This window comes from Crotalus tigris, unplaced genomic scaffold (assembly GCF_016545835.1).
Source record: "Crotalus tigris isolate CLP2741 ecotype Arizona unplaced genomic scaffold, ASM1654583v1 scf7180000024390.453493, whole genome shotgun sequence".
Classification (NCBI taxonomy): domain Eukaryota; kingdom Metazoa; phylum Chordata; class Lepidosauria; order Squamata; family Viperidae; genus Crotalus; species Crotalus tigris.
The window spans coordinates 16,827-28,354 of NW_024100560.1; the positions used below are offsets into that span (position 1 = coordinate 16,827).

Sequence of the window (11,528 nt, forward strand, 5' to 3'; positions counted from 1 at the left end):
TATAAAGGTATTGTTAGGATAATGGCAGAGATATCACAAAATAGTGATATGGATTTTGGTATGTATTATCAGTATCTTGGATGGCATTCATTATTACTCAAGGACATTTCAGTAAGATATCATCTTATCTTCTCTAGGTATTGGACCTGGGAACATATCTTATTTCTTCCACTTGTTACAAAGTTGAAGGATTTCTGAAACCTTATTTAATATTCTAATAGAATTATGTATCATCCTAATTTAATTTCCTACTTTTTCATTTCTCATGGTTATCAAAAGGTTATGTGAGATAGCATCAGTTCACACAGCTTGCACACTCTGCCTCATCTCTGGTCCTGCCAAACCATTTCTAAAGAACAGAAATATTCCGAGCTAAAGAAATTGAAAACCAATCTGATGCAGAAGTTAAGGCATCAGGCTAGCTAGAAACCAGAGACTGGGACTTCTATCCCCCCTTAGGAATGTAGCCACTGTGTGACTTTGGGCCAGTCCCTCTCTCCCAGCTCTTGAAAGGAGGCAATGGCAAACCTCTAATGCAGGGGTGTCAAACTTGCAACATCATGTGACATGTCATGACATATCGTGACTTTTTTCCCATTGCTGGCAATGGGGTGGCGCGGTTTTGGTATGACGCATCCAGCCCGTGGGCCAGCACTTTGACACCCCTGCTCTAATGAAAAAAATGTTGCCACGAAAAATATAGCAACTTGTTCAGGCGGTTGCCAGGACTTGAGGTTGACTAAAAGGAGCAAAATATCAAACTTTGTGAGGAAATGACCATTTTAGAACAGAAGTGTTATAGAGACTTGTATTCTTTTAGAAATACTGAAGTTTCAGCTAACCATATTATGGATCAGCATTAAAGGAAGTCATTTCAGATAGGAAAGAACAAGGGAAAATAGACCAAATCACAAACCTCCTGTGCATTTCAGGTTTTTCCACTATCAGAAGCATAATTTAGAGTTCCAACTAAAAGCCAGGATTGCTCAAGAATAAATAAAAGATTCAGACATCTGTGAGGAAAGGAGAAATATTTATTTCTAAAAGCAAAGAGTTTGCCTTTAAGGGCAGTTCCAGAGAAATGGGGTACAGTGACATACTTTTATAGGGGAGTTAGTCTGAGGTGTGGAAGTATCTGTGTGCTGATTCTAGGGTGACATTTGAGGTGTGTATGTGTAGGTATGTCATCTATGCTGTTTATTCTTACAAATATGTAGTTTTGCTGGGAGAACTAATTTAATTAATTCTATTTGTGTTTACAGACTTTATCCTTTAATATATGGATTAAGTCTGGGTAACTTATTTGGTAGTTTGAAAAAGTTTGAATAAAAGGTATTCCCCCCCCAAAAAAAAGATTTTGCTTTTTAAAAAATCAGTTTCAACTGGACTGTCAATTATCTAATAGAGATGCTAATTCTCAGCCCATTCTGTTAATGTTTTAAGGGAAGATGGAAACAATATAAACAATAAAATATATTTTGATATAAAACTTCTCATACCACCAATTCCATTACATTCTGTATTCACTTCAGTAAACAACAGGAATTGTCAGCCTATGGAATGCCAGAGCTGCCAAAGATCCATATTTAGCATCTGTAAAGTGTTTTGACAGTAATTAGAAATGTAGGCTAAGCAACTATCGACAGCTAGGTTCTTTTGGTTTGAGAGGCTAGATTTGCTACACCCAACTATCTCTTTCTACTATATTCTTTTATTCACAGAAGTAAAACAAAAGACAGGAAAATTTAAAAAACTTATGGTGAAGAGACTATAAACAACATTAAAAGAATTGATCAAAATCTCCACAGTTGAGAAAGGACACATTTGATGTTCTTATTTCTCATGCTATAGATGATTGGATTGAACAGAGGTGGAAGGAGGGCATACAGAACAGTCAACCCAATATCTAAGAAAGATGGTGTGTTAGAGGAAGGTCTCATATAGGCAAGGCATCCATTTAATAATAACATAGACACTACTGTGAGGTGGGGAATACAGGTAGATAAGGCTTTTTGCCTTCCTTGCTCAGAAGGGATTCTAAACACTGCCTTAAATATCAATGCATAAGATACAACTATAAAAGTAAAACAACCAAATACAACAATGAAACTGGCCACAAGAATTCCAAACTCAAGTAGATTTAATCCAGAGCAGGATAGTTTTAGTAATTGTGGAATTTCACAGAAGAATTGATTAACAACATTAGAACAAAAAAGGATAGAAAACGTGCCAGTGGTATGCAAAATTCCATAGAGGAGACCTGTAACCCACACTAGAATTATTATTTCAGTACAGTATTTCCAGTTCATCACCATCTCATAGTGCAGTGGGTGGCAAATGGCAACATACCGATCATATGCCATCACTGTCAGGAGGGAGAAATCAGAAGCTTCAAATGACATAAAGAGAAAGATTTGAGCAACACAACCAAAGTAAGAGATGTGTCTGGTATCCATGAGAGAATTTATCATGGATTTGGGCACAATGACTGAAACAATGCCTAGGTCATGTAGAGCCAAATTCATGAGAAAGAAGTACATGGGGCTGTGCAGTCGATGGTCAAAAGCAACTGCAGATATGATGAGAATATTTGCTGTTACAGTTGCCAGATATAACACAGAGAACAAGAAAAAATGCAAAAGCTGCATATGCTGATTTTTTGAGAATTCCAGCAGCAGAAAGTAAGACACTGTGGTTTGATTTTCCATGTTTATTTATTACAAAGCTGTCATAACTGCAAGAAAAGAGGAAAATTCAGTTAGATAAAATTTTGGAGATGGCATTTTGATAGGTGGTAAGAATAGAAAAATCAAGAAACATAATGAAAAACAGAGATATAGGATGGGGATATTAGAACACACTCTTTTCCATTTTTACCCATCTGTACTAAAGGACCAACCACCAACATCACATTTTTCCTTCTTTCCTCTTTTCAACTATTTATCTCATGTTGGTTCAGATCTATTTTCATCAATAAAAACATTATTCATAATAATTGGATCCATCCCACAGGATTGTGCTCATGTAGGAAAATTGAAGAATTCCAATGTCTGGTAGTTTGTGCTTCTAGAAGAAAGGCAATGTAAATCTAGCCAATATATATAAAAATAATTTACTATATCTCTTATTTGAAAATCTTAAGAGCAGACATTTCCTCTTTGTATAATTTCTCTCTGTGTGTATTTATGTAAGTGATGGCAATGTTTTTTTTTCTCAATTTCCCCACCAGATATTAGGCTAAAATAATAGCATAAAACGCTTTTAAACCAATACATAAATACAAGATTATTAAACATGTATTTAAACAATTATATCACTGTTATATACATTTAATCAAAGGGCCTCAAATAATAGCAGAATAAATTAATAAATTCCCTTATCCAACAATCAGAAGGAAATGAAAACTCAGTTTGAAAAGGCAGTCTCCCATCCAGTACAAACCAATAATGTCTGTAGTGGAGTTTTGACAGAAAGTGAGACACAACCTATTGCACCTTTGAACTCTGACATCTCAGCATTTTTTTTAAACAATGTTGAACGCTATGTAGGCACATTTTCAACAATAATATTTAACTTATTTTAACAACAGAGAAATAAAAAGTTTTGGGAATCTTACCATGCATTTTTTTTTTCATGTACAGTTAGATGATGAGATGACTTTGCCAATGCTAATTCACCAATTAATGATCAGTTCATAAGGAAGATTTGGAATAAATTTCTGCAAATTATAACTGTTTTTTATTCTTTATAATTATCATGAGGAAAAAGAACCAATGTTATATGTGTAGTTAATTCATTATTTAAAGTCTACACAGAAATGTCTCCAGATCTTTCTTCCCATTAAGTAAATGCTGTCCCACTATTTTTCATGTAGTGAAATATCTATCTGCAATTGTAGTTATTTCTATTCCGAATCTATATTAATCTTTATTTCCCTCAAGAGAATTGTACAGCAAAATGAAACTGACTTCTCTGTGCTTATTAACACAGTTAACAAATGTAAATGAAGCTGACTTCTGTGTGTTCATAAACATAATTTGTCATTATGAACACAACAGTTTTGTCTAGGACCTGTTATCATATCACATACAATAATAATATTTCCGATTATTAACAAAAGTTTAAATTGTGAAACACAATCAAGTGAGAATCATCATTTGTGATTCTCTTTTATTTCCAGCTTTCTGCATGCTACAGGCAGGGGAAGAGCTTGACCTTGGCTAAATATGTCCACATACCTAGTGGTGGATAATAGTTCTGCCAATTATAAGGGGGGGGAAGCAAAAAGAAATATCAGAAAACCCATAGAATCCTGGTGGAATGCCAATCATCATCATCATCATCATCATCATCATCAGTAAGTGCCGCCTATGCAAAGAAGCTGAAGAAACAGTGGACCACTTGGTAAGCTGTTGCAAGAAGATTGCACAGACTGACTACAAGCAGTGGCATGACAAAGTAGCAACAATGGTGCATTGGAAGATCTGCAAAAAATATCATTTGCCTGTAAACAAAAACTGGTGGGATCATAAAATAGAAAAAGTCATAGAAAATGATAAAATTAAACTGCTCTGGGATTTCAGAATTCAAACAGACAAGCACCTGCAACATAACACCCCAGACTTAACAATTGTCGATAAGAAAGATAAAAAAGTCTGGATAGTGGACGTGGCAGTGACTGGAGACAGCAGATTAGACGAGAAAGAACTGGAGAAGATAACAAAATACAAAGACCTACAAATAGAAATAGAAAGATTGTGCCAAAAGCAAGCAAGGGTAGTACCAATAGTAATAGGCGCCTTGGGTGCAATCCCAAAACAACTGGAGCACCACTTGAACACCATTGGCATTGACAAATTCGCTATTAGTCACTTGCAAAAGGCAGCCTTATTAGGAACTGCTTCCATCCTGCGACGATATCTGTAATACCATCAAACATCCACATCTGCCTATCCCAGGTCCTGGGTAAGGACTCGATAGGTAGACAAAATGCCAAATCCAGTCTGAACATCTGGCTGACTGTGCGATGATCCATAATAATAATGATAATAATAATAATAATAATAATAATAATAATAATAATAATAATAATCCCCCAGTGAGGCACTACCTTGACATGGTTGTGGGGCTTGTGTACTCTGAGGAAGATGAGAGCTATGCCAGAGGTTCAACCATACTGGACAGGTCTCATCAGAGGAGTCAGACAAAGAGTGTCTCTCCCATACAAAATATGGTGAGACGTAAATTTCAGAATGCCATACCGGCTCGGATGTTGCCCGGGTTAACAAGGTCCACGCTAGATATTGGAGTTCCTGGATATCTGGTGAAAAATGGGTTACAGGACTCAGGACTGTTGGCTGAGCAACCAGGGCCAGCAGCTGCAGAACTACTGGAAGAAAAGGTGTTTACCCGTCGCAGATACACAGTGATGGAAAACAAAGAAATAATGATCTGTTACTACAGATCAAGTCCAACAAGAGAGGATATCTAAAACGAATGCACCAGTTCTGGAAAGAACAACATCCAGAATCAGAAATAACAGAACAGAGACTAGCAGATCAACGCCGATTTATAACACGAAATAAAGTATTCACAGAAACAGAATTGGACGAACTGCAAAGGTTTACCCAGGGCAAAGAAATCAAAGCCTTACCAGAAGTAATTCAGAATGTAGAGGCAAACCAGGGGGAGTTTGCAGTGAAAGAATCCAGTAGAGATATACAACTGTTCTCATTTGGAAACCAGGCACCTCTTCCTCAGGAAGAACAAAACCCTCTAACTAAAGAAATAAAAGAATTGAAACAAAGAATAACTGAGCATCTAGAACAGCACAAAAACAACAGAATAAGGCTACCTGCATTGAAGCTTGTTCCAAAGAAACAGCTAGCACAAGCATTAAAAGATGCAAATACTGCAATATCAAGTATAAGCACCAATTCACTGCAAGAAACAAACCAACTAATGTACAGCACAGCTGCAGTTATAACAGAATACCTGGGATGCAAAATCAACAAAAAAGAAAAACAAACAAACAGTGCACCAGAAAAATGGAAGGTTAGATTAGAAAATAAGATCAGCAAGTTAAGATCACATGCAAGCAAGCTAGAACAGATGAAAGAAAAGAAGCTGAAGAACAAGAAGACCAAAGAATACCTAATCAAGAAATACCACTTAGAAACAAGGAAGATCAAGGAAGCACTGGAAATAATAAAGCAACAAATAACAGCTATAGCCAGGAAAATCAGTAGATATGAAGCTCGAATTGCAAACTATAGGCAGAACCTCCAATTTCAATCCAATCAGAAACGTTTCTACCAATCCATCAATGGAGAAACTGCAAGGAATCAGTCAGTACCTGACAAGGAAGAAACAGTGCAATTCTGGAAGCAGATATGGGATAACCCAAAGAAATACAACAAGGATGCAGCTTGGTTAAAAGAGGTGGATGCAAATAAAACAGAAGTTGAAATGAAAGAACTAGTAATAACAACAAAAATGGTAGAAAAAAGAGCAAAGAAAATCAAAAATTGGTCAGCACCAGGTGAAGATGAACTGCATGGGTTTTGGTTGAAACATCTAACTGTTATACACCCACTCATTGCCAAGCAGTTCAACAATATACTACAAGGAGGAGAAATTGAAAAGTGGCTAACAACTGGGAAAACCTACCTAATAATGAAAAATCCAGCAAAAGGGGCAACACCAGATAACTACAGGCCAATTACCTGCTTACCAACAACTTTCAAATTACTAACTGGTGTGGTAGCTGATGCAGTACAACAGCATCTAGTTGAAAACAATCTCTTTCCACCTGAGCAGAAAGGAAACCGCCCCAATAGCAGAGGAACAAAAGATCAACTCCTAATAGACAAAATGATCTTGGAAAACTGCAAGAGAAGGAAGACCAACCTGAATGTGGCATGGATTGACTACAAAAAGGCATTTGACTCTCTGCCACATGATTGGATAATAAAGTGCCTAGAAATAACAGGAGTCAGTAGAAACATCAGAAAATTTGTGCAAAGATCGATGGCACAATGGAAGACACAGTTGCAGATCAATGGTGAGAAGCTGGGAGAGGTTAATATCAAGAGAGGAATATTTCAAGGAGATTCATTATCACCATTACTATTTGTTATTGCACTGTTTCCTCTGTCAACAATACTGAATAACTCAGGACATGGCTATCAAACATCAAAAACATCTGCCAGACTATCCCACCTCCTTTACATGGATGATCTGAAGCTGTATGGAAAAACATCATCTGAAATAGAATCGCTGCTCAACACTGTCCGTATATATAGCCAAGATATTGTAATGGAGTTTGGCTTGGACAAATGTGCCACACTTACTATCAAACAAGGAAAAATAGTGAAAACTGAAGGAATCAAGATGCCCCACGAAAATAACATTAAGAGTCTGGATGAGGAAGAGTACTACAAATACTTGGGTATCCTTCAAGCTGACAACATCAAGCACACTGAAGTCAAGAAAAAGATTAGAGGTGAATACATCAAGAGAGTGAAGAAGATCTTAAAGTCCAAACTCAATGGAGGAAATACCATAAAGGCAATCAACACCTGGGCAATCCCAGTCATTAGGTACACAGCTGGAATAGTGGACTGGACTCAAGCAGAACTAAAAGCAATGGATAGGCAGACCAGAAAAATAATGACAATGAATCATGCCCTTCATCCACGCAGTGACATTGATAGACTTTATCTACCAAGGCAAATAGGTGGGCGTGGAATGTTACAAGTACATCAGATGGTTGAAGAAGAAAAAATGGCTTTGGAAGAATATCTGAAGAACAATGATGAAGATGCACTGAAATTAGTATATCAGGAAGGCTTACTAACTACTGGAGAGACCAAACTGGCCTACAAGAAAGACCAAATGAAGAACAGAATAGAGGCATGGGAAGACAAAGCACTACATGGCCAATACATGAAAAAAATAGCTGGGAAAGCAGATAATAATAAAACCTGGCAATGGCTAAGAGCAGGAAAATTGAAGAAAGAGACCGAGGGACTAATTCTGGCTGCACAAGACCAAGCCTTAAGGACAAATGCATACAAAGTCAAAATTGAGAAGACAGCAACAGACAGTAAGTGCCGCCTATGCAAAGAAGCTGAAGAAACAGTGGACCACTTGGTAAGCTGTTGCAAGAAGATTGCACAGACTGATTACAAGCAGCGGCATGACAAAGTAGCAACAATGGTGCATTGGAAGATCTGCAAAAAATATCATTTGCCTGTAAGCAAAAACTGGTGGGATCATAAAATAGAGAAAGTCATAGAAAATGATAAAATTAAAGTGCTCTGGGACTTCAGAATTCAAACAGACAAGCACCTGCAACATAACACCCCAGACTTAACAATTGTCGATAAGAAAGACAAAAAAGTCTGGATAGTGGACGTGGCAGTGCCTGGAGATAGCAGAATAGAAGAGAAAGAACTGGAGAAGATAACAAAATACAAAGACCTACAAATAGAAATAGAAAGACTGTGGCAAAAGCAAGCAAGGGTAGTACCAATAGTAATAGGCTCCTTGGGTGCAATCCCAAAACAACTGGAGCACCACTTGAACACCATTGGCATTGACAAATTCGCTATTAGTCAATTGCAAAAGGCGGCCTTATTAGGAACTGCTTCCATCCTGCGACGATATCTGTAATACCATCAAACATCCACATCTGCCTATCCCAGGTCCTGGGTAAGGACTCGATAGGTAGACAAAATGCCAAATCCAGTCTGAACATCTGGCTGACTGTGCGATGATCAATAATAATAATAATAATAATAGTAGTAGTAGTAGTAGTAAAGTTGGAAGGGACCTTGGAGGTCATCGAGTCCAACCCCCTGCTCAAGCAGAAAACCCTACACCATTTCGGACAGATGGCTGTCCAGTCTCTTCTTAAAAACTTCCAGTGTTGGAGCATTCACTGCTTCTGGAGGCAGGTTGTTCCACTGATTAATTGTTCTAACTGTCAGGAAGTTTCTCCTTAGTTCTAGGTTGCTTCTCCCCTTGATCAGTTTCTATCCATTGCTTCTTGTCTGCCCTCAGGCACTTTGGAGAATAGCTTGACTCCTTCTTCTTTGTGGCAACCCCTGAGATATTGGAACACTTCTAACATGTCCCCCCTCGTCGTTCTCTTCGTTAAACTAGACATACCCAATTCCAGCAACTGTTCCTCATATGTTTTAGCCTCCAGTCCCCTAATCATCTTTGTTGCTCTTCTCTGTACTCTTTCTACAGTCTCAGCATCTTTTTTACATCATGGTGACCAAAACTGGATGGAGTATTCCAAGTGTGGCCTTACCAAGGCATTGTAAAGTGGTATTAATACTTCATGTGATCTTGATTCTGTCCCTCTGTTAATGCAGCCCAGCACTGAGTTGGCTTTTTTGGCAGCTGCAGCACACTGCTGGCTCACATATGTGAGAAAAGTAGTCGAACACCGGAAAAATAAAGCCTTAAAAAAATTAAGGGCTTTTACGAAATTCCGAAGGTGAAAGAGAGATTTTTATTTTTGCGCAAAAAGGTTCAGAAGTGACTTAACAATCAGGAAATTTCTGAACAAGGGGGAGGGTCTAAACTAAAGCTTTATAGGTTTCTTTCTCTCAGGAACAAAGGAAGCATAGATGGAATCTTACATTGTATATGGAATCTACTTTGTGTAACATTCAGATAGTTTATAATAATAATAATAATAATAGTAAAGTTGGAAGGGACCTTGGAGGTCATCTAGTCCAACCCCCTGCTCGGGCAGGAAACCCTACACCATTTCGGACAAATGGCTGTCCAGTCTCTTCTTAAAAACTTCCAGTGTTGGAGCATTTACTGCTTCTGGAGGCAGGCTGTTCCACTGATTAATTGTTCTCACTGTCAGGAAGTTTCTCCTTAGTTCTAGGTTGCTTCTCTCCTTGATTAGTTTCCACCCGTTGCTTCTTGTCCTGCCTTCAGGTGCTTTGGAAAATAGCTTAATTCCCTCTTCTTTATGGCAGCCCCTGAGATATTGGAATACTGCTATCATGTCCCCCCTTGTCCTTCTCTTCGTTAAACTAGACATACCCAATTCTCGCAACCGTTCCTTATATGTTTTAGCCTCCAGTCCCCTAATCATCTTTGTTGCTCTTCTCTGTACTCTTTCTAGAGTCTCAACATCTTTTTTACATCGTGGTGACCAAAACTGGATGCAGTATTCCAAGTGTGGCCTTACCAAGGCATTGAAGAGTGGTATTAATACTTCACGTGATCTTGATTCTATCCCTCTGTTAATGCAGCCTAGCACTGTGTTGGCCTTTTTGGCAGCTGCCGCACACTGCTGGCTCATATTTAAGTGATTGTCTACTAGGACTCCGAGGTCCCTCTCACAGTTACTACTATTGAGCATGGTGCCACCTATGCTGTACTTGTGCATTTGGTTTTTCTTGCCTAGATGTAGAACCTTGCTTTTTTCACCATTGAATTTCATTTTGTTAGTTAGTGCCCAGTATTCAAGTCTGTCCAGATCCTTCTGTACCTGAAGCCTGTCTTCTGGAGTGTTGGCTATTCCTGCCAGCTTGATGTCATCTGCAAATTTGATGAGTTCCCCATCTATCCCTTCATCCAAATCGTTGATGAAGATGTTGAAGAGTACTGGGCCCAGTACTCTTTCTTTCTCACACGTTAGCTCCATTTCTCATGGGAATAACAATGAAGGCAGTTTTTACTTTTATACAATGTTTCTAAATATGCATTAGGTCATTCACGTACTGTTAATACAGCTTTTGGCTAACACAGCTTTCTTTCAGAGATTATGCAGACACATGATTTTTGCTTTTAGTGATTTTTCATTATTATTATTATTATTATTATTATTATTATTATTATTATTATTTTACTTTATTCTTCTTTATTCTATGTTATTCTATTTCTTTCCCACATTACTCCCCCCTTTTGGAAGTTTTCCAGCTTAAACTTCCATTATTCTATCTCTGATTCCGGATCTCCTGAAGGTACCATTTTATATTCCCATAAGGCTAACATTGTTTCATGTTTTGCTGTTAATTGGGCTGTCCTTTCTGAGATCCTCCGAATCATGGCTATAAGGCAGGGGATCAAGCAAGGAATTAAAATACATCCTAGAATTAACAAAACTTAACATAGTTATAGCAGCCTTGTTAATTCCAAGATCCATAGCAGTGGTCTTGTTGGTTCCAGACCACCATTTACCATCTTCCCATGTCCCTGTGCATAGGAGGTCACCTACTGCTACACAAGATTTTTTTTGTTTCTTGAGTAACATACATGTCCTACCAAGTTGGAAGTGAGACCCCAATCACCATCTTTCCCACTTGTATAGGTTAAATTATTATTTTTAGACATTTCTAGTACCTTGGTATAATTTAACTCTTGTGCCTCCCATGGCCACCTTTCTCCCATGTTTGTTCCACCACACACAAAACAGTTAGACACGCCTAAAGTATGGGCAATGTCTTCTGCTAACTTAACAAAGGTATTGGTTACATGTCTAGATACTTCAG

General features: G+C 38.0%; 1 protein-coding gene across 1 annotated transcript; it reads right to left on the reverse strand.

Moving 5' to 3' along the window:
• Positions 1 to 1,016: 1,016 nt before the first annotated feature.
• On the reverse strand, positions 1,017 to 3,862 carry LOC120301676 (olfactory receptor 14A16-like). The gene is made up of 2 exons (XM_039329200.1): positions 3,617 to 3,862; positions 1,017 to 2,734 (listed from the first exon to the last, which is right to left on the reverse strand). The coding sequence occupies exon 2, from the start codon at positions 2,706 to 2,708 to the stop codon at positions 1,794 to 1,796; it is 915 nt and encodes a 304-aa protein (XP_039185134.1). The 5' UTR covers positions 2,709 to 2,734; positions 3,617 to 3,862; the 3' UTR covers positions 1,017 to 1,793.
• Between the last annotated feature and the right edge of the window lie 7,666 nt (positions 3,863 to 11,528).